The sequence below is a fragment of the Anolis sagrei genome, chromosome 1 (assembly GCF_037176765.1).
Source record: "Anolis sagrei isolate rAnoSag1 chromosome 1, rAnoSag1.mat, whole genome shotgun sequence".
Classification (NCBI taxonomy): domain Eukaryota; kingdom Metazoa; phylum Chordata; class Lepidosauria; order Squamata; family Dactyloidae; genus Anolis; species Anolis sagrei.
In genome coordinates, this window is record NC_090021.1 from 172,632,703 (window position 1) to 172,656,527 (window position 23,825).

Sequence of the window (23,825 nt, forward strand, 5' to 3'; positions counted from 1 at the left end):
AACAAGACAAAAAATGTCTGCCTATTATATGTATATAAAACTAACCCCTCATTAATTTTAGATAGCTTTCAAGACCATGATCAAATGGCATTCAAAGTTTGATACTCAGCAAAGTTTGGACTCACTTTCAACACCTTTGATTTTGCATTATTTAAAGATCTTTTTCATCTTTAGCAATCCAAATTTATTCTAAAGAAACAGTGTTTAGCAATAGCATTCCTCAATAAATTACGGTACTAGACTAAATTCAACATGTTGCAGTTCAGGGGCAATTCATTTATTTATATCAGTTCCTCGTTTTAAGTTTTTTAAAAAGTCAAGATGGTTTTTCCCTCTTACATACTTTCCATTGCACTACATGCTGATAAAATATTATGATCATATTTGGTTTGGCATGAAATGAAAATATATATGAATGGATAATTCATACTCAGCTAAAGCTAGTAGAAAGAAATGTGTGTGCTCAGCACTGAGAAAACTCTATATATTTATACTGTTGCTTTTTTCATTCAATAATCTCTAAATTCCATAGGAATTTTGATTCACGTGCTGAATCTTAGCTATTATGGCTTATTTTTCAGGGTAGAGAAATAATATATTTTGAACTGGTACCAAGGCCGGCTTTTCTTTATATGTGTGTATTTGCATGAGAGAAAGAGAATGGCCTTCCATGTATGTGAATACTCAGAAGAAGAATTATTTGATAGATGGTCAGTGAATTGCAGTAGAAGTTTTGCAGGATAAAACTGTAGGGAGTTTTTAAAAATCTCATTCACCCTCAACAACACTGTGTTGTACTGTTGTGACTAAATGGACAAACCATAATTACCGTAAAGTACTTTTTCAGTTTTCACTGACACTGCCTAGGGGATGAAGAACACATTTTTCCCTCCTAAATAAAAGTAATGGTCTATTTTGAAATTGGTTTGATAGGATGCTTTGAGCATTTTGAAAAGATATGTGGGGAACATAACTTTGATCCCTGACCCTGAAATATTTTATTGCCCTCTTGAAGACAGCTGTGAATAGATGGATGCTTGTTATTGCCCACTGTGACCTTGCCAAAGTCAGTCACACAACCATCAACAGCATCTGCTCCAGACTTTTGCCAAAGGAAGGAAAAAAACACCCACAGAACCCAGGAGAAGGGCTTTTCGGGCTACAACTCACAGATTTCCACAATGAGCTTAACAAAGCTTAACAAGTAGACAGCCATGCTGGGTAGAATATCATCCGAGGCTGTAGTCCAAAGCAGTCATTTCTACAAGTTACAAAATAGCCATGGTGTTAATGTTTGGTTTGGGTCTTTTGCTAAAATGTCTGTTCAAATCTTCACCAATAGGATGGTTGTGACTTCACGAAAATCTAGCCTGAGGAAGAAGTTACTAGCAGGGGAAGTCTTGCTTATCTATCAGGGACGGTGATAACCAATATCTCATCCAAATACAATTGAGCAATCACAGTCTATTATTTGTTTAGTGTCAGCTTATTCCCTAATGTAAATAATTCACTTTATAAACACCATAGTCTTATTCATTTTGACTCTACCTAAGCCCCATGTATAAACATCAATCAGCATGGTGTAATATCTGAGTGTATAAACCCTCATTTTGGGAGTGTGGTTCAGAAGTTTAAATTTAGTATTGCATCTCAGGTTCTATAAACCTAGACTATCATCTTTTTTAAAGTAGCGGGGGCCTGTTTGTTCAATGTGGCAGAAATGTCCACAAAACCTATGTGATCTTTCAACATTTGGTGTAAGCAGTGAAACTGCTTACACCACATGTAAGTACTAGGTGTGCTTGCTCTCTCTCTTTTAAAAATTTTGAAGTGGAATAGGGTTTGGGCTGTAAACAGAATATCTGAAGAGGTCAATTTCAATGAAAGTAAGATACTGGAGACTAGTTTTGGGGCAAAAATATGCAAAAGAATGATAAATTCAAGGGAAGCTAAATAATGCTCAATTGTTAGAATTAAGTAAGCAAGTGTATCCAGGAAGCTGAGCAAATAGGGTCAGAATTTGGACATGGTAGCCATGTGAAATGAAGGGAGACACTACATTTCTAAATGTAAGACATTTTTTCCTACAAAAAATACTTTTAAAATCAGGAAGATACCTAATGTCAAGAGTAATACTACTAGTAGTAGTTATTCCCCTTGATGGATTGTCACTTTGGCATGGTGAGGGGGCTTGCGTGTTGCAATGAACCTGCAGGTGCAACCACCGAAGTCATGCACTCCTAGGAGGGGCCGCAGAGGAGATTCCAGACCAAGCACAATCCGAAGACCCAAAGGTATCAATGGCAGAGCAGGCGGAGGATAACATGGTGCATGTTACAATGGCTGTGAAGGTGGAAGAAGGCTGCAACAGATTGAGAAGCCATCGTCGTCATGTTAACCATGCCACTGGATGGGACCTTACTCTGTGAAGACTGTGTGTTGATTGGCTGTGCACTGACCTTCGTACATTAAAAAAAACTCACACACAGGCGTCTTCCAAGAAAAATAAAAACAAACCAACAAAAGTCCCATGGTGATCAGCGAGTGGTGACAGAGGCAGGACTGTGAAAATTGGAAGCCCCTAGTCACAGACTGGCACATGGGCGGTGGATATGAATTCAGTCGTTCTAAGAAGACTAGTAGTTATTACTTATATGAGAAGATTAAAATGGTCATAAGTCATCACATGTTATTTCACAAAAAGCTTTTTTGTATGGGGAAACTAAGTCTTTTACAGAAAAAATATTCACAAGTAAATTCCAAAGTCCAAAAAAGTCCAAAAGAGAAGAAACATTTGAAAATATCATTTTTGTTAGCAAGAATGAAATATGTCAGTATTTGCATCCCTACTAAGAGACACAAATCCATATATGAAGATACAAAAGTTGTAAGAGTAACATGCATTGATCTTTAGATGGCATTTCACTTAAAAGGCTTTTGAACTCCAGGATTCTGGAATCAGTCTTGACCCCAGTCTTATGTGTTTTAAATTTTTCAAGTTACAATTGTGCAAGCAATGCTAGTATATTTTGTGACAGATCTTCTGTGCCTTTAAGAAGTATGATCAGGACCAGGCCTATACATATAATAAGTTAGTGTTGTCATGCTGACATCAGTAGAAGTTCAAGAGCTTTAGCATGGTAGAACTCATCACAGCACTTCTATCTAAATATGAAAAATAGTAATACAAGAATTCTGAAACTGATAAAAAGCCTAACTCATCTCATGTAACTCAGGGCCCTTCCACACAACCCTATATCCCAGAATATCAAGGCAGGAAATTCCACATTATCTGGGTGTGGACCCAGATAACCCAGTTCAAAGCAGATATTGTGGGAGTTTCTGCCTTGATATTCTGGGATATAGGGCTGTGTGGAAGGGCACTCGTTCTGTTCCCAACTACTTATCTTGGGAACCCAGATGTCTTCACAATATATTAATAAAGGTTTGTGTCATTTTGGGTTATGTGGGAAACATCACTAATATATATTCTGAGGCAATCCTCAGGAGATATTAGGTCTTCCTGAGGCTACTGTAACCAGTCAAAAGAATTCAGTCTAGAAAGTCATATTTTACACAGACCTACTTCAATCAATGAGATAATTAGTTACTGTACCTATGATTAACTAATAACATATCAGGAAGAACAAGATATTGATCAGAAGAACAACCAGAATTTCTCAATGTAGCTTTCATCCAATGAAACCTAATATTTCTCACGTAAATGTTATCTCATTAATTTATGCCTCTATTTCCCATATGCACCTTCTTCCAACAAAAATTACTTTGCACAATATTTTAAACCTAACTTTGCAAAAAAAATATCCCATGCAAAGGGGCAGTTAGAGAATTAAATGACTGGGTGTGCATGCAATTATATGCACAATTACCTCATTGCATAATCTTAATTATGAAAATGGGCTTTTGATTTTTGTGGTGCTCAAACATTCTGAAATCTTATCAACTTATCATCCCCCTTACTGAGACAGAAGAGTTTAGGACAGAGTAGGGCATACATACTAAAGGAAATGGGCCATATTTCAGAGGAAGTAAACCATTCCTTGATGACTCAGGACCCAACCTTCAAAATCCGTAGAATGCTGTGAATATTATGCACATTATATTGAAATAAAAAGATCAGGGAATGAAACTTCCCTCCCAGAATATTCCTGCATTTGCAATAGAAAATCATTTCCAGCTCAAGGGCCAAATTTCTATCTGGTCAAGCATTCAGGGGCCACAGTCCAGTGGCAAGAAGCTGCTAAAGACAAAGTAGGAGAGGCAATGCGAAAATAGAGCTAAGGTGTGGATTTCCATCCAAATAATAAAAGAAACATCTCACAGTATAGTATTATATATGTTCGCCAAAAATTTGTTTTGTTGTGCGTTTAATGCATAGATTATGGATGTTTATCTTCAATTATTTTGCTCCCAAATTAGAAAAATTATTTTCCCAATTTTCTCTTGGTTGCTGGAAAATATGAATATTTCTCTAAGTTTTTTACACAATATTCTTAGGAATTATTCACTGCAGAAATATAAGTGTGATATTTGTGCACACATTATGGAATTTCTTGACATGGTTTCCCAAATTAAAGGAAATTATTTTTTCAGTTAGGAAATTAATATTGGTAAATATGCTTTTCACCCCTGATGTCAATTACATCTACACTTTTAATAAACCCTGCTCTACATAACAAGTTAAAATCCATATAATTAAGTCAGTAAATAATAAAGAGTAAACAACAAATACATAAAAAACCACCAACAGGCCAATTGGTAAAAGCTAAAATATCCAGTGGCTTTAAAAGAATAAAAAGATCTTCATAATTTTTCAAATGTGTTCTCTTCCATGCAGAATCCCTAGACAAACCTTTGACCATGGATGATATTGTACAGCAACAACAATGATCCAGATGGCAGCACAGAGCTCTGCCGAGTCACAAGAAGCCTCTAAGCAAAGGGAAGACTTTCAAAGGACTCCAGAATATGGAGCAAGGACATAAACATGACAGTATAAACAGGACAGAAAGAAGACTTACAGTTTGGGCAATGTTTGAGTGATCTTCAATCAAAGAAGAAACACCAGCAAAGAAGACTCAAATTGGTGGGGGCAGGGAGTACTTGAGGTAGTGGCAGGCAAGAAAAGCCTCACGGGCTGGATTCCAATGCCTGATTAATTATCTAGATTATACTTATAGGTAGATGTTCACTATCCTTGTTGAATCCTATTGCAGTTCTTCAGTGTGGAGTTTATAATCAAGGCATAGAGGATGTACAACTAAGGAAAAACCATGAGCCATTTCCAACCTCTGAAAGCCATGGTATGATACCATTTTGGCTTAAGCCCACCCCCCCCCCCCCCCAAAAAAAAGGAGAAGTAGATTTTAGTCTATTTTAGAGAATGTTTTCAGGGATGCATTTTGGCCAACAAAAAGTGCCATGGAGGGAGCACACATTGGCCAGTTAGGCCATCTCTGTTTTAGAGCAGATAACTCTCAAACAAGAATGGGTCTCCAGCTGAAAAGGCCTGCTTTCCTTTCTTAGAGCTGACAAATATTGGGAGGCATTGTGAATAGCCTTTGTGCATATAAAGTCTATTCATTCCTACATATGAAATGTTCTCTGTTATGGCTGCTAACTCCACTGAACTTGCTTCAGGTCTGCCAATGGATGCCAGAATTCATCCCATAGGTATTTCATATGTACACTGCCTGCGATGAGCGGCTGACTGCACTTGCAGTGGGCGTGAAATAGCAGGTATCAGATCTCAATTTACTAAACAAAATTAGCTGCATGCCAGCCTGTTTGTGTATCAATTTCTCTTGCTCATGGAGTGCTAATTCAGGCAACAATAATTTACAGTATGTGCGGGAAGAATAATAAAATGTATCTTTCAAGATGTTAAGCAGCCACATATGTTATTTTGTCATCCTGTGCAGCTGCAGGGATTTGCTCAACATTCTCTTTTCATCCTCCACACTTCGTTAATAGCTGCAAAAGAACGTCCTCTACTGACTGTTTGAGCCCAAGTCAGTGGAGATGCATTTTTAGTGCATTAAATACATTGCAAAGAACAACAGTTGCACAAAATGGGAAGCAAGAAACAACAATAGAATGTCACTATACCGGCATTTGTGCTCGGTGCAAAAACATCTCTCTCTCAAAAAAGTGGCCTTTATTTTCTCTTCTGTATACAAGACGTAAAAATAATCCTGGCCTCTAGGGATTTTCAAGAAACTTCAATTTACAGCCCTTTTTGCTCTACCAATGATTTTTCCCCCTCAATCTAAAGTAATGAACAGAAATCTCAAGTTTTTTTAATTTGGCAAGGTGGATCAAAAATGGCAAGCTTCCTTTGGGAATGACTGCCAAGAAGAAGACTCAAAAAATGGAGTTCAACAACACAACTCCTTTGAGGAAAGGCTGGTAATATCTGGCTATTGATTATTTTATATTATTAAAAAGTACTATCAGGTAGCATGTTGCTTTACAAGATGTAATAAAATGGTTTCTTCTGGTGTAGGGCCAGCTCCAGACTTCTTCAAGGCCCTCCAGGATAAAAAAAAACTATCAATCTGTCATTCCTTGCTGAGTGCACATGAACAGAAAATAAATAAAGCATCAGAAAAAGTGGTATGGAAATATTTTGAAAAGGGATTGGCACGACTCACAGCATGCTACCTTTTTATTCAAATTCTAAGGAGATCTTGTTCCAGAAAGGGGAGGAAAATCCAAAAGAGAACATGACAATGGCTCCATGCCACACTGGGGACTGGAAGTGAATCATCCATAGGGCCTTTGCTCCATGGCATCTGCTTCACAATGCTGCCCTTCCTCTTGCAAGTCACATCATGGAGAAAGGCTTAGTTTGTAAAACTTTGAAATATACTAAGAGTCCTATGTTTACATACGCATGTGAATCATCGGTTACTGCAGAACATAGAAGTTTCACTATTTCTGGACTACAATTTCCAGAGTACAGCATGGGATCTGTGGTCCAAAAGAAGAAACAATGTAAAACTCTGACTTACTGATAGAGCAATTCCTTGAATATATAGGGCCCTGGCAAAACCAATTAAATGCCCAGATTAGAAATTCAAAAAAGTCATAAACTGCTGAGTTCCAATTTGTCAAGTGGCCGCTAGTTCCCTCACGCTCTATTAGATGATAGTAGATGGTTACTCATCCTTCTTGCCACTTAAGCCAGCTTCACTTTCTTCTCTTTAATCCCTCCATCTAGATTCAATCCCAAGATGACATGTGGGACCGCAATGATGGGTGGAGAGTACGCAAGTTTATTTTGGTCCTGGACCCAAAGAAAAGTAGAGCTTGCCCAGCTTCAGAAGAGAGATAAATCTCAAAACATAACATTCTGTCATAAATGAGATCAAAGACATCTTCGTATGAACATATATACACACATGCTTCATTTTGGATAATTTGTTCAGCATTTCATACCATCTTCTTTAATTATTTGGATAGTTAATTTTTAATAATTGTTCATCTGTTGGAAATGAGGCTATTATTAGACAAGCCATTTAGTAGCTTTATTGAGATATTAGGTTTTTAAAATATGTAGTACTTTATAGTAAATGTCAGAAAATTGGTGAAGGTTGTCATTTACTTGTCATTAATATCCTGAGAGGCAAGTGGGAAAAACAGCACTATAAAAAACATATTAAACATATCCGTCTGCTTTACTCAGAAGTCCCATGCCTAGTGCTTGCCACCTATTCAGACCCACTGATAATGGAAGTGAAGAAGGGCAATGAATCTTGCCATACCTGTAAACCTCTCTGAGTCCCTTTCAGGGTGAGAAGAGAAGGGTAGAAATATAGTAAATATATAAATAAATAAATAAATAAATAAATAAATAAGGGCTCTCTGGCCCTAGACCTTAAGGGCAAGGGATTATGAAGAATGGTTAGATCTTTACAAATTGACAGCATGCATCAGAAACAGAAAGCAAACTTCTGCTGAATGAATCTTGCTAAGGAAACAGTGATAGGCTTGCCATAATTCAGAAAAAATTGAAGGCACACAATAGTAATCTAAAACACAATACTTAATTCCAAATAGGGGAAATCATAGAAGTGAAATGGGAGGAGGTTGCCATAACTCATCAAGAAATCATGGTAGACACAGTGGATGGCATTCTGTACGGTAGTTATAATGACCTGGTAACTGCTTGGTATTTACATTGGCATGGCACCATTTCCATTGTGATGAATGCCTCCCAAACTCTATCTTTAAATCTAGATAAACATATCAAGGGAAATAATTATATTGCATTAGGGTCTTGTACCAATTCTTCATCACACTGCCCCTAAGGCAACACATACACTGAACAATAGAACTGCCTGATGCAACACGGTAACATCCCTGGAGCTCTTTTTATGTCTAGGACATGGACCTGGCAACACATTTGAGCACCCACTTGTGTCACTCATCAAAAGCAGTTCTCTTACAGAGGCTTGCTAGTGATATCACTTCTGCTGGTCTCATGGCTGGGTGTCCTGTCGTAACATCATCAGAAACAACCTTGCCAACAAGCCTCTGTGAAGGAGGTGCTTCTAGCCAATGACCCAGTGGTGGGTGTGTCAGATGTGTGCACAGATTCAAAAACATCACAATCACTCCAGAATTTCCAGTTTTTTTTACTTGTCCTGGATTAATGTTTTAAAAACAATGCCTCTGCTATGAATCTAGCTGTACATCCTGTGGACTCTTCACAACCATTGCAAGATAAGGCTGCTTTAGTTGACCTATGCAGACATAGCCTTACCTATGAGGGAGCTAATAATAATAATAATCATCATCATCATCATAATCATCATCATCAACTTTATTTGTACCCCGCTCCAATTCAGCTAGGGCTGAATTTGTAATTCTCAATGCTCTGCTCACCAGTACTGTAGAAATCCATTTCTCTGTACAGCTATCTAGACTGTAAAACGGGATTTGGCAGGTGGGTCAGGAGTCAGAGCATATTCATGACATCAGAGCTACATAACTGATGCAGGATCTCAGACACTGTTTTCAATGATTTTAGGATGTGGAAAGAATGCAAGTTACTCTTTTTAAAAAAATGTGTATGAGGACAATGGAGGGCTTCAGTGGGGAACAAATCAACCTCCATTGCACTTCCCCTACCTCTGATGCATATCAAGCAAACAAGAGTTAGAGACAATACAAATACATTGTATTTGTGTATGCATATGTGTACATATACAAGTTGATGTTGTCAGGCCCCTGGCAAAAATGTTCGAGGCCAAGACAACTGGATACTGATGAATAGCATTAGTTTCCAGGCTCTTTCTCCTCTGGCCAGATGTTACCATCTTACATTCTGGTGGCCCTCCAGATGTTGATAAACTGCTGCTCCCACCAGCCACAGCCAGTTTAGTCAATGGTGAAATATAATTAGAGCTGCAATCCAACAGCAGATAGAAAGTTACATATTTCCCCCATCATATTTGATGCACTTTTCCACTCAGTTGCAAATTTCATGTCTCTACCCACTCAGTACCCAAACCCTTGATTGAAATGATGGGGCAAGGCTAAACAACAACCACAGTGTGCGAGTTCCTTTCCCACTTTCTAATGCAGTGATGATACGGTGAATATAAGGAGTTCACACTGGAATATAAGGAGTTTTAACAAGGACCCCCTAATCATTCTATCTGAAAATTCTGTATATCATCTTATTTCCTACATCACCACATTGTTGAACGATATGACCTGTGAGTTATCTTTCATCTCCATGATTTTGTGTCCACTGTATATCTAAGAATACTACAATGTTGCATAAAGAGTTAGCCTTGAAGAGTTGATGTAAAAGTATCAAACTGTCTTCTGTTCTACTGGGGGGAAATCTGGATTCAAGGTTACCAACACAGTTCAAATTATTACACCAGCTACAAGACAATATTTAAGCATTACGTCAGCTGAATCCTCCTAAGCTTATTTAAGTCCACGTGTAAGGCAAATACACACTCCACTGAAGAGGTATTGCCCTTCCAGATTTGTAGCTAGTTGAGCAGCTAAACAATGCTGTCTACTTCAAACTATAATATCTGTTTATCCAGCTTTAAACATATTTACACAGTGGGCACTGTGAAAAAAAAATCCAAACAAACCATTATGGTGGCCATGTCAACAGCTCTGCTTTTATGCATATTAATAGATCTATAAAGGAGTGAGGGCTTTCCACAAATAAGTTTTCTTGCCAGATGTATTTGAGCATATCCAAGTGTTACACATAGCTGGGGACAATGGCAGGGCAGAAGGGAGAGAATGTACATGCCAGCAACCAGTTCAGCAGCAAAGAAATGATGTTCAGTGGATCGGGCCCTTTTGAGTAGTTTTTTTTTAATGTGCAGGGGGGGGGGTCTAATATTGTTTTCTGTAAAATATGTATTTTTCCCCTGCAAAAATGGAAAAACCATGATTTAAAAAAAACCAAAACACAACACTTTTTACCCTCTGAAAACCTGGCTTCAAAATGTTGGCTGACTCACACCACTTGTTTTTCCTAAGAAGCTAAACTTCATAGTCTTTTCCTAGTTTGTACCTACAGACTTCCAAAACATGTTGGGTTCTCTAATGAAAAGTATATTTTAAACTTCCACAGTTTACTTCAAATACCCAAAGTCCCTGAATTAAATCTTTCATAATAAAAATGGATGTCTCTTGAATTCTAGTTCTTTGCAGTTACATTAATAGCTGTAGTCATATTCTGTTTGCATAAAGCAAATATACACTGACCATGTGAATACTGGTACCTAAGCAACAACAAGCTTCTTATGGACAATTAACTCTTTCTCAGGATTTGGTCAAGTTGCAGAGCCTTCGGTTCATGCAGGGAATGAAATAATGGAAGCAATAAACATTTGACCACTTGCCACACCAAATAGATCTACCAAATAATCCCCGAGCAGATTGTGTCCTGGAACTGCCTCTATAACTGATCAGAATAAAGTTTACTCTGCAAAGTAAACTTTAAAAATATTGTGCCAAGAAAAGTTGAATTGTATGTAATCTGAACATCACATGAATCTGATTTGCAGAAAATGTTTGCTGCTACTGCTGCTGTTAGTTTTTAGTTTTCAAAACATCTGCAAGACATTTTTATTAAGTCTGGCTTCCGTTTATACAGTTAGAAGCCATAAGAAATTCAGGAGGACAGCAGATGCTGTTATTTCTTAGATAGATTTTATTAGTTTGAGGTGGTTTTTTAGAACACTATACACTATATCTAAAAGAAGAATGTAAATGTTTTATATGATGTTTAAAAATATGGGCAGAGTTATCAATGCTGAACACTTATTATTTGCTGTATCTCCTCTGCAACACCGATCTCTGGAAGCACTTATTATCCGGCTCTATCTCCTGGTCTTGCTTCTCTGGTCATGGCTGATACCTTCCTCTCAAAACAGTAAGAGCTGTTTATTTAAATCAAACAACTTCTGTCTCCCCCTTTCATCCCAACTGCAGATGCCCATGGATTGCAAAAAAAAAAAAAAAAAAAAACCTTCTTTGAAGAGTGGAGAAACCACCCAGTGACAGCTTTGGGTACTTCATCAGATAGGAGAGAGGAAGCAAGAGAAATGAACTATTTTATCACATTTTACAGAAGGATGTAGTCCTGGTCACACAATCAAAGAGTTTCTGGATCAATCAATACAACAGTTGTGCAGCCATTCATGCAGGGTGAGAGTGGAGACTGATATAATAATGCACCTTTAAAAAAAAAGCATTTGATAGCCAGTTTGGTCTGCAACAAGTTGAGAGATGCTAGATGAGGCTCACACACTCTCCATGTCCCCTGAAGCCCTGCTTGTTTCAATATGTTGAGTAAATCATCTTCCAGTCACTGGAGCCCAATAATGGCTCCACGGTGGACCAGCTTCTCCTGGCCCTCAAGATGTCCAGGCACTTAATGGGGGCAAGAGGGAGGGGGGGAAGGATTGCAAATAGTTTTACCAAAAACAAACAAACCAGAAAGCCATTTTTATAAGGGACAACATTTTATTACACTACTATATACAATGAGAATTTAGCATCCACAGTTTTTGATATCCATGGGGATCCTTGAATCTAACCAAGGGGGGACTAAGAGCCTACTACTGAAGGCTTCTTTTCAAGGCTGGCTTAGAGTGAAATGACAAATTGCAATGCTATCTTGGTGGTCTCACTTGTAGTTTTGTAAATCGGTTGTTCCTTATGAATACCTAATGTAACATCTTTTGTTTTGGCTTATTTGATCTCTGCCCTGCAGGAACTTTGTGCAACCTGAGTCAAACTGAAGGCAATGAAATGTCTGACTCACCAGTTACTATATTTTCTTTACAGCGTCACTCTAAAGACTTGAAAGCTGAGTTCCAAATGATCTACTCCTCTTGCCAAGCCAAACTATATATAGCACAATGACCAGAGGACAGAATGCAAAGGGCAGTTAGTGCTTTAGCCCCACTTATTTCAATGGGAGTGAAGCATGCTTAACCTCCTTTGGATTGCACCCATGGTTTCTTCAATTGCATTTGGGTTATTTGACCTCAACTGTGTCAAGCCAAAAAGGCTGAGTAGCATGCAAGGGTTTCTCACAACATTGTAAAGAATTATTATCAGTTGACAGTATACATCCCACAAGTGCTTATCTACTCCACATTCTTTCTTGGATTAAATAGTATTAATCAATTAACTTTTTAAAAAGAGCCTAAAGATATATGCGTTTGCAGAGTTTCAAAAGTCCATTCCTAACAGAGTAGAACTCTGAATAGTACAGCCCTGTCACTGTAAGAACTCAGAAACAAATCTAAATTTTTCATAAAGTAGCATTCAGACTATGCTCATAATTGTTCATGAATTTAATGCAAAAACTGTTTGAATCCAGATTCAATGTGAGCCTGATGGGGAACATCAACTGCACTTAAGAAAGTTTCTTAGGCTGAGAGGTGATATAGCCCCTTAACAAAACCCCACAAAGAGAAACATCTTCTGTAGGAAACAAAGTCCAAGCAATATGTCAGATCAGATATGCATATTGTTATGAAAGAACAAAGCACAAAAATAAAATTAACCACAATCAGTTTGACAGAGCAGCTGGATACTTCGAACTGTGCAGAGTTAAACCTGCTTCAATTATTTAACAACTCCGCAGTGTTTGTATTTAAAATGAGGATAAGGCTCAGCCAAAGCAGAAGAGGGAACATTTTTTTAAAGAATTATGCTCTTTCATGTGGATGTTTTTTGTGGTGGGGAAGGGATGTGGGCCTGAGAAGCAAGGGTAAAATATTTTCCCACTCAGAGTAAAGAGGGAAACCCTGCTTTTGCTGTAAACTTGCTTTTTAACGGCATTGTGTCGGTTGAATGGTTTCTTTTTTTAAAAAAAGAAAGAAATTATTCTAGTTTCAAAATAAATGTCGATCCAAAGGATTTTCTGATTGACAATCTATGAAAAATAATATCAAAAATTCTAGGGGAAACATTTGAGGACTTATCAAATGTCCATCAATGGAAAAAGTGATCTGCTTGCCCATAATTGCTTTATTCTGATCACCCAAGATTAATCTTGCTGAAAATCATGTTTTATTGATCATTATTATGTTTAGTTATGATAAATTGTTTGTATTATTTGTATTTAACTTATTAAATATTTGTATTTTTATTTGTGTGGCATCAAATGGCTGCCATCTATGTTTTATATTTGATTTAATATACTTGATTTAATACTTGATTGAATATAGCAGCACTACTCACACAGTAATAATATACATGCATACAGATGGCTTCTACTGTTCCATAGCATTATCTCATTTTTCTACACATTGCTCTTCCTTATGTTTCTGTATCTCCTGACTTTGAGCTTCATCAGAATATATTGTAGATGCATTAGTTTGCTATATCTTTTACTTCTGCCTATTGGTTTACATCATTCTTCATCTCTGTGTCCAGACATACATTGAACACTGACAGATAAGCAATACTGAACCAATGCCACATGTGATTAGGGTATTTTTGTTTTAGTATTTCACTTGATGTACAAGCTTAGTACTGCAACTTGGTAAACCACCTCATGAAAATAATCTTGATGCAACTCCATGTACACTTGAATCAACTTTGCATTGTAGTGTTTCATGTTTGCATTGCTGAAAATGTGCCTCAAGGAAACTTAACAGAATGAGCAAAGTAAATTAACCCTTAATGTGTGGGTCACATGCATTAATCGGTGGGATCACATGTATTTAGGTAGAGGACAAGGCCACAAAGAAGTTACAATAGCAAAATAGGAGAGGATTTCTAGAGCATTTCATTTGAAGGGAGGAGGGTCCAAATAATTCAGAGCTCCACAATGAATAAAAAATCAGACAAAGAAAAATTTAGAGCCATCCCTATACAGGAAAGGAAAATTAATTTGTCACAACTCTTCCCTTCTTGTTGAATTACTAGAGCAAATTATTTTGTTAATTAGTCTTGATTGTTTTCTTGTATAAGCTATTATTTCTTGTGATGCATCTTTCAAAATGAAACAAAAGCCTGGATCAACTGAAAAAATGTATCCTTCCATGGTAGGGCTTCACAAGGGGTCACTGCATCTGTGCCTTTATCAATGCACTTAATTAATATCACTGTCTGCCAAGGTCTGAACATTTAGCGACTGCTTAATGTCCAAATACTGGCAGATAGTGTTATTAATGAAGTACATTAATGTCCCCATCTTCCCTCCAATTAACTCAAATGTCATTATTGCCTTGGGGAGAGGGGGACCAGATGAAATACAATAAATATATACATTTCCCCAACTTTTACACCTGCATGTACACGACTCCCCTTCATTCTTACAAGAGCCTTGTAAAGAGCCTTATACACAGTCAAGCCTTTGGTGGTCCAATGAGTTTTGCAAACTCCAACTATTTTACTATGCATAGATACATTAGGCATTGATAGCCTGCAAATACATAAGATAATGCATACTTTTATTATTTATTAATTTTATTTATTTCCCTTCATTATTCCAATATGTTCAAGTCAACAGACATTATTCTCTGCTACCTCCTCTGTCCCCACAACAGCTGTGTGAGGGAGGTCAAGCTGATAGAGGATTACTGGCCAAGGTTACCCCGTCACACTCTCATTACCAGTGCTCTCCGTGTTCTTGCATAATCCCTGTTCATTTTGATGGGGTTTACATAGAAGACATTCCCAATGGATCATGAGGAAAATGATATTTTATCTCAAACTAAGAAAATTAATTCAGGTTACTAAAACCACTAGTTAATACTTGTGAAATTTGATTCTATCCAAACACCAGTATATCTGAAATGAAGGACAAATTCCTCCATATGGGTCAAAAGGTTTCATACACTCTCTACATCTGACTATTTAGCACAATCCTGAAGAAGGTAATAGTTTCTCCCAGTCAAGACATGGATCACAAATCCCTTTAGTACACACAGTTCCTGGGAGCAGGTAAGCAGGTGGATTCTGTGCCTGCCTATGAGATAGTTCTAGTCCTATCTACACACTTTAAAATGTAATTCAAAAATATCAGTAGGAACTGCCTACATTTCATCCTGAACATCTCCTGCAGTGGGCTCTCTGATGTTTGTGATAAATATACCAGTGTGTTAGATACGGCCCCAAAGCTAGGAGCCATCCGCTCCATAGCATCCCCACTGGAATATGCAAGGCTGAATCAAGAACCAGGAGGAACAAAGCAGACTGCAGATTGTAGCTTGTCACAGTTAACTCCTCAGGGAATATACCCAACATGGAATAAGATTAAGATTGGATTGGCCAGCACTCATAATTAAAACCATTCTCTTTACACACCTTCATATATTGAAACAAAAGCATGTTTCTTCTTTCTTGATTCAGGAGAGACGGTAAGTTAAAATACCCCAGAGGTCTATAAGGCATCCCTTTGAAGACACATTCTACCTTGAGAACCAGTACTTTTAAAATGCATCTGACCCTGGATCAATTCCATTTTATTTTATTTCAATAATAAATCTGGACAGCAGAATAGCCTTACAACTGTCCACTCTGTCAGCTGTATCAGGTTGATCAGAGATGGGTAAACAGAAAGTGGTTCAGGCAGTAATCCAGAATCATATTATCCTGCAGGGCTTGGCATTAAGACGATCCAGTCAGTGGAACCATCACTGAGAAACCTTAAGGTTGAAAAGCATCAACACATTTGAATAGGCTACTCCTCTCTAGGTGGTGAAGAAAATGGCTTCACAAAAGCTTTTAAAATTGAGACATGTAACCTGATTACTCAGAAAGTAACCTTGCCATGGGTTTTACATCTGAGTAAACATATTTAGGGTTACCCTGTTCAGTTCCAGATTCACTGGTTTAGTTAGGTCTGGACTGGGGCAATTATACACTAGAATGATAAGAATAATACCTAGAGAAGGAATGTGGTGGGAAAGTGGCTAAGCAAAGAAAACAGAAAAAGAAATATAGAGTCAATAAGGGAAGGCTAGCCAGCAAGAAGAGAACAAAGGAAGGGGGGGAACAGAGGGAATAAGAAATGATATTTCAACTGTGCTAACAGAGAAGAAAGGCTTCTGCAAAAATAAGTAGAATTATTAATATCCTGGAATTACCAATGGAAAAAAATGTAACAGAAGGAAATACAAGAGAAACAGGAATTTAAAAATAGACAAAGAGAACCACAGTAACATTTGCAAAAGGAAAGAAAACAGCTATAATCTAATAGAATTTTAAAGAGGAAAACAATACTAGCCTGAAAGATTTTTCCTAAAACAACCATTTCAAAAAAGGAAATATTTTTGTTCGTTCTCTCTCTCTCTCTGAGTGCCAAGAAGCTTGGTGGTATAAAAACAGAACCAAGAACCACAGTATTTGCTAATCCAAAATGTAGAATTTGCCAAACTTTATTTCATAACCTTGTCCACTGAAATATATTATAGTTCTCACATTTAGTTCTAACTAAGCTAGACTTAAACAGTGATTAGTCCCACTTGAGAAATACGGTAAATTCCAATAAATGTAAGTATTCTGGTTCTGCATAATGTATCAAATACAATCAAAGCTCACAAAAATATACAAGACAGAATTTCCTTCAAAAATGAAATGAAAGCAATACTGCCACTTATTCCCAGCGTTCGTTGCCTTAAAGGTAAACAGAGCTTTAATTCAGACTGTGTTTTCTTCTTCTCAGTTCCAATACCCTTATCTAGCTTTTGGCTCGCATGCAATCAGACTTCTAGTTTATCTGGGTTTACTCAACAATATTTGGAGACACCTTGAAATCTAAGGGAGAAAAAATGGCTTGCCCAAATGCCTCAGGCAGAGATCCAAATTACACAATGCAACATAACCTGCGTGAATCCAAACGCCTGCTCAAATGTGCCCAGTACACCAAAATCACACATGTATGGTGTCTTGATGGTGTGTGCTGTGGAAAAGAATCAGGCAGCGTTCCCTCATTCCAGATTAGCCAGACCAAAAGGATTCATGATGAAATAGAGCCCCATGCTAATCATATTTAATAAAGTACAGTGTAATTTTTGCAGTTATAAGAATATCCCTCATTATCTAATATGAAATCATATTTCCGTAATTCCAGGAATTTGGTGAAATGATACATTTTACAGACTCACTTCACTCAGGCAGAAGAGGACAAGATTCTGACACACGTGGTCCAGTAAAAAGCATTCTTTTTCTTCATGGATTTTGCTTTTATAATACTGTAGGGCCTGACAAGTCAATAATCAGATTTAAATATTTTCTGCACTAGGTTGATAATCACGAAACATCCCAGAAAGATCATTCCTTTGGAACATAGCCCAAAGCATGCAAGTCTGTCAATACATTAGTCAAGAGGGGAAGAGAACAAAAATGGCAAGGATAATTTTTGTTCCCTTCAGAGGAATAAACACAAAACAAAATTTACTTCCTGTTTTCTTTTACTGTAACAAAACACAAATGAAACAGAGAGAGAGCTATTTCCCCATGCTGTTCACACGGAGCAGTAAATAAGGTGCATTCCTCTGACTTCTTAAGAAATTAGCATTTCAAAAATATGCCACTGGCCCCCCTCCTCAAACTCCAAGCCGTGTCTAATAATGCAAGAAGCAGATTGTCTCCCCTCGTTTCCTTAATTTGTTTCATCTAAAAGCAATTCACTCAACATCTTGTCGCCCTCTGGCAGCTCAGTTTACTTATCCACACTTAATTTTTCATTTGGACCAAAACAAACTCCTCCAAACTGCCACTGGCTGAAGGGAAGTGGGGAAGAAAAACCTTGTTGGGTAGATTTACCAGGAGGTTCACACACAGAAAGCTTGACAGAGGCTGCTGTGGTTGAATGGGCCCCCAGCAAGAAAGGCACAATCCATGGGGAAGGTGTTCCACACAGATGTGAAATGGATGGGGAAACTGTATGAAGAAGGCACAGGCAATTCCAGTGAAAGGTAGTCAGGAGAACCTTTGTTTTTACACTGAGAAAACCAAAATGGTGCTTTTTATTAGCCCCTGCAGGAAAAGGCATGGGCAAGCTTTGGAGTAAGACAGAATTCCCTGTTAGCCATCTTTACTACCATATGTATTGTCGAAGGCTTTCATGGCTGCAATGACTGGGTTGTGGTAGGTTTTTTCAGGCTATATGGCCATGTTCTAGAGGCATTCTCTCCTGATGTTTCGCCTGCATCTATGGCAGGCATCCTCATTACTACCATAATGTGTGTGCATGTACACAAGTTTCTCCTTTTTGCAGTTGAACTTGCTCCGCTTTCATTCCAACAACAACAACAATGGGTTGTTGTAGGTTTTTTCGGGCTATATGGCCATGTTCTAGAGGCATTCTCTAGAACATGGCCATATAGCCCGAAAAAACCTACAACCACCCAATGATTCTGGCCATGAAAGCCTTCAACAACAACATTTTTTTATTGATTAGCCAGTTGGCCTTATCAAAAATAGATAGTGCAGACATGATATGCAACATACATCTAGTCCTCTTAAAATAAAATACAAATATACAGGTAACCATAGATATATGCATCAACTTTCCTCGTCTCTCCTAGGGAGGAATTGATGGAGCCCCAGAAATGGTCCAGCAAAAAAAGAATAAAACACCTTTAGGCTTTTTTTTTTCAGTTCCCTTCTCTAAGGACACACACATATCTTGGCACTACTGCCCTTGCAAATAACTTATAGACGGCAAAGTCACCATTTCCCAATGTGTCTTCCTTCAAATCTGAACCCCACATTGTAAAAACATGGGGAAGGCAACCCACCCCTGATGAAAAAGACCAGGACAGTGCTACACATGTTAGTAGCATGATATGAAGTATTTCACACAAAAAAGTGAGAGGAAGGGAGAGCAGGAGTGTAAACAGGTGCAGCAGATTCATCCTCAAACTTCCAGAGATCAGGCACCCAGGTGAGAGCTGCCTGTGGCAGCGGTAGGAAGGAGGTCAGGCTTCACCCCTGGCTTCTGAGGCCCCATCTACTCTGAATCCTGATTAACTGCATTGAACTGGGTTATATGGCAGTGTCAATCCAGCCAGAGGCATCCCCTTTCCAAATCAAAGCAGGGGAGACAAAGTTGAACGGGAAAAGCAAAGCCAAGGCCAGGATAAGATGGGGAAAACCTTCAGGACTCTTCTCGCCTTCTCTGGAGCCCAGAGCAACAACTCTGGAGTCAGATCCCGAAGTGGGACTCATCGGGCAACGAAGCAGCGACCCGGGATCCAGATTGTTGCGCGGGGAAGCCGCCTTTAAGCGACGATGATGCTGAGGAGAGGGACGCCTTGGCTGGAGAAAGGGGAAAGCCCTGCTCTGCAAATCAGCTGGAGTTCCTGGGTCTCCCGTGGAGGAGAGGACGCTTGCCAAATGGAGACAGCTCTCCTCTCCATCCTTTGCTTCCCCTGCCGCCTTGGACTCAGTCTGGAGCCCCTTTTTTGTGACCCCCCCCCCACGAGTTCAGATGGGTCAGCTTCTCCCGGAGACTAAGGCAAAGTGTCCCCAACTTCTCTTGCTGGAGGCGGCCGGGAATCTCCTCTTCCTCCGCTTTGCTCCAGTTTGAGAGGACGCCAAAAACTCGGGGAAACACCGCAAGGGAAGGGAAATGCGCCCTTGAATGGGAGGGAGGTAATAGTAAATGTGGTAGTAACCCCCCCCCCTTTCCCCATTTATATTCCGCGACGGCAACATCTTCCCTCCAGAGTTCAGCTTTCTTGAAAATATTTTGGGGAAAGGTATGAAATCTCCCGCGGCCATGCTGGGAAAGGAAAAGGAGTCTTGGGGGAGGGGGGAGAATGGGAAGAAGCTGGATCGGGCCCTCCCCGTGAGATTTCCAACACCAGCACCCCGTAAAAGACCTTCCTTCCGAGGGATCCCATCTGCCAAGCCCCGCGGCTCTTCACCGCCAACCGCCAAAGCCACAGGTGCCAAGCCATCCTTGGCACACAAAAAAGAAAGGGAGGAAAGACAGAGGCCCCTTCCACACAGCTATATGAAATGCATACTGAACTGAAATATATGGCAGTGTGGACTCAGGGCCTTTCCACGCAGCCCTCTATCCCAGAATATCAAAACAGGAAATCCCACATCATCTGACTGTGGACTCAGATCACGCAGCTCAAAGCAGAGATTGTGGGATGTGCTGCCTTGATATTCTGGGATACAAGACTGTGTGGAAGGGCCCAAGGTAGAAAAACCCACAATATCTACTTTGTACTGGAGTATCTGAGTCCTACTGCCATATAACCCGGTTCATAGCAGATAATTTTGGAATTTTATACAACTGCGTGGAAGGGACCTCAGATCACACAGTTCAAAGCAGATATTGGGGATTATCTGCCTTGATATTTTGGGTTATATGGCTGTGTGGAAGGGCCGGAGGCTGAGCACATGGGGCCATATAATATTAAGGCAGATAACCCACAATATTTGTTTTAAACTGGGCTCTCTGGGGCCCTTTCCACACAGCCATAGAGCCCAAAATATCAAGGCAGATAATCCCCAGATCCATTTATTGTCCAGCAGCATATTTCAAATGAGTTTATATTCTATTGTCGAAGGCTTTCATGGTGGGAATCACTGGGTTGTTGTAGGTTTTTTCGGGCTATATGGCCATGTTCGAGAGGCATTCTCTCCTGACGTTTCGCCTGCATCTATGGCAAGCATCCTCACTACCTCTGAGGATGCTTGCCATAGATGCAGGTGAAACGTCAGGAGAGAATGCCTCTAGAACTACCTCTGATGGCCATATAGCCCGAAAAAACCTACAACAACCCAGTGATTCCGGCCATGAAAGCCTTCGACAATAGAATATAAACTCATTTGAAATATGCTGCTGGACAATAAATAGATCTGGGGATTATCTGCCTTGATATTTTGGGTTCTATGGCTGTGTGGAAAGAGGCATTCTCTCCTGACGTTTCGCCTGCATCTATGGCAAGCATCCTCAGAGGTAGTGAGGATGCTTGCCATAGATGCAGGCGAAACGTCAGGAGAGAATGCCACTAGAACTACCTCTGGGGATGCTTGCCATAGATGCAGGCGAAACGTCAGGAAAGAATGCCTCTAGGACATGACCATATAGCCCAAAAAACCTACAACAACCCAATATCAAGGCAGATAACGCATAAGATTTGCTTTAAACTGGGCTCTCTGGTGCCTCTTTCCACACAGCCATAGAACCCAAAATATCAAGGCAGATAATCCCCAGATCCATTTATTGTCCGGCAGCATATTTCAAATGAGTTTATAAGCTTGAGAAAAGTATAGCCAGTATCCCTACTAATTGCATTGTGGCAATATACATTCTGGCCTCAAAGGTGATGGAGAATATCTCACTACCTCTGAGGATGCTTGCCAAAGTGCAGGCGAAACGTCAGGAGAGAATGCCTCTAGACCATGGCCATACATCCCGAAAAAACCTACAACAACCCAGTGATGGATAATGTCCATATGAGAAGAGGGGGTTCTTCAAACGTCTTAGTCCCAAGCCATTCAAGGCCCTTCCACATCGCCATATAACCCAGAATATCAAGGCAGACAATCCCCATTTATTGTCCAGCAGCATCTTTCAAATGAGTTTATATTCTTCCCAAAAGCCTGAGAAAAGTATAGCCAGTATCCCCTACTAATTGCATTATGGCAATATACATTCTGCCCTCAAAGGTGATGGAGAATGTTCATATGAGAAGAGGGGGCTCTTCAAACGTCCTAGTCCCAAGCCACTCAGGGACCTTCCACATAACCTAGAATATCAAGGCAGACAATCCCCAATATCCGCTTTTGATATTGGGTGGATCTGATTCTACACTGCCTTACAATCCAGCTCCAGGTGGATCTTATAAGGACACAGCTGTACAGCATCTCAATCATCGGGTTGGAAAGAGAGTCTTGCTGAGTTGGGGAAACATAATCAAGGGAGGGGAGGGGGAGACCAAGCCGGGCCACGCGCGAGCCGCAGGTCAAAGCCCTCGAAGGAGGCAACTTTGGGGGGAAAGGGACGCCAAGGAGAGAAGAAAACCGCTATACGGATGGGACGCACCTGACTGAGCGGCGCTGAGGGTCCCGGCGACGGCGAGGAAGCCGAGGAGGAGAAGGGACAGCTTCATCTTCGGAGAGAATAAGAAGAAGAAGAAGAAGGAGACGGCGAAGGAGCAGTAGCAGCAAGACCCCTCTCTTTCTCTCCCTCTGGATTGTATGTGTGCGCGTGCCTCCTCTCGCGCTTCCCCAGTTACATGTTCCAAGCGGGCGGCAGCGCGAGGACGCAGCAGCTCCCCTCAGGCGCCCAGGTGCCCTCTTTCCCACGCCCGGAAAGAACTCCCCAAAGTTGCCGCCGCAGTTCGAGGCGCGCGCCTCCGCCTCGCGCACTTCTCACCCAAGAGGCCCCCCGAGCTGAGGAGAGTTGTCGCGTCGTCGCTTGCCCCTGCTGCCTCCTCCCGCGGCTGACGGAGCGGGGAAAGCCTCCCAGCGCCAATGCCATGGGCTCCCAACCACTCCGGCGGCGGCGGCGGCGCAGATCAACCAGCCGCGTTCCCCTCTTTCTCTCTCTCACAAACACACACACACTCTTTCTCTCTCGCGCGCGCTCTCTCCCCTCCCCAAAATCCAACACAGCTGAGGAGGGGGAGGGACCCAACAGCCGTAGCCCCGCCCCTCTGGGCTTCTTCAAAGAGTAAGCCCCGCCCACTCCGCTCCTCCCCCTCCTCTCTGTTTGCAACCCGGGAAACACCTGTCACGGGCGCGCGCTCGAGCTGTGGCGCGCGGGTTCCCAGAAAGGGAAGAAGAAGAAGAGGAGGAGGGAGAGGCTCGTTTGCAAGGCTGGCTTTTTCTTAGGTGTTGGAATGATTTTGAGGAGAAATCTGTGGACTGGAATCAGTTCGGGATGCATTGCCTTTGGAAGGGGGAGAAATGCAGCAGCAGCCGAAAGGAAGGAATCCACCCAAGCGCCTGATGCTGGCTCAGGTCCCTTCAGACCCAAGCTTCCCTCCGCCTTCCTTCCCAGGGATTCGACCATATTCCATCGCCAACTTTCTCCTTCGGAGAGATAAACGCACTCCTCTCTCCAGGACCTACCATTCCCTTTCGAGAGCATCATCCCTTCCTCCTTCTGCTGATTGCTATTTGCTGCCTTCGATCCCAACTTCTGGAGAACCACAGCGCTTTCCTTTTCGAGATGGAAAGGAAATAGGACTATAGTGTCTAGATCTAGGGAAGTCATGCTCTCCCTCTATTCCGCCTTGGTTAGACCACACCTGGAATATTGTGTCCTATTCTAGGCATCACAATTCAAGAGAGATATCGACAAACTGGAATGTGTCCAG

General features: G+C 40.4%; 1 protein-coding gene across 5 annotated transcripts in view; it reads right to left on the bottom strand.

The window, feature by feature from the left end:
* Window positions 1-23,138, bottom strand: part of ERBB4 (erb-b2 receptor tyrosine kinase 4) — a 1,155,234-nt gene extending 1,132,096 nt beyond the window's left edge. For 3 of the 5 annotated variants that reach the window (XM_067470353.1, XM_067470355.1, XM_067470351.1), the window contains exon 1: window positions 22,547-23,137. In XM_067470353.1, the coding sequence (XP_067326454.1) occupies window positions 22,547-22,613 (67 nt within the window). In that variant the 5' untranslated portion in view covers window positions 22,614-23,137. Of the gene's footprint in view, window positions 1-22,546 lie in introns of all 5 variants that reach the window. The other 2 variants (XM_067470344.1, XM_060781240.2) reach the window with 1 other exon arrangement.
* Between the last annotated feature and the right edge of the window lie 687 nt (window positions 23,139-23,825).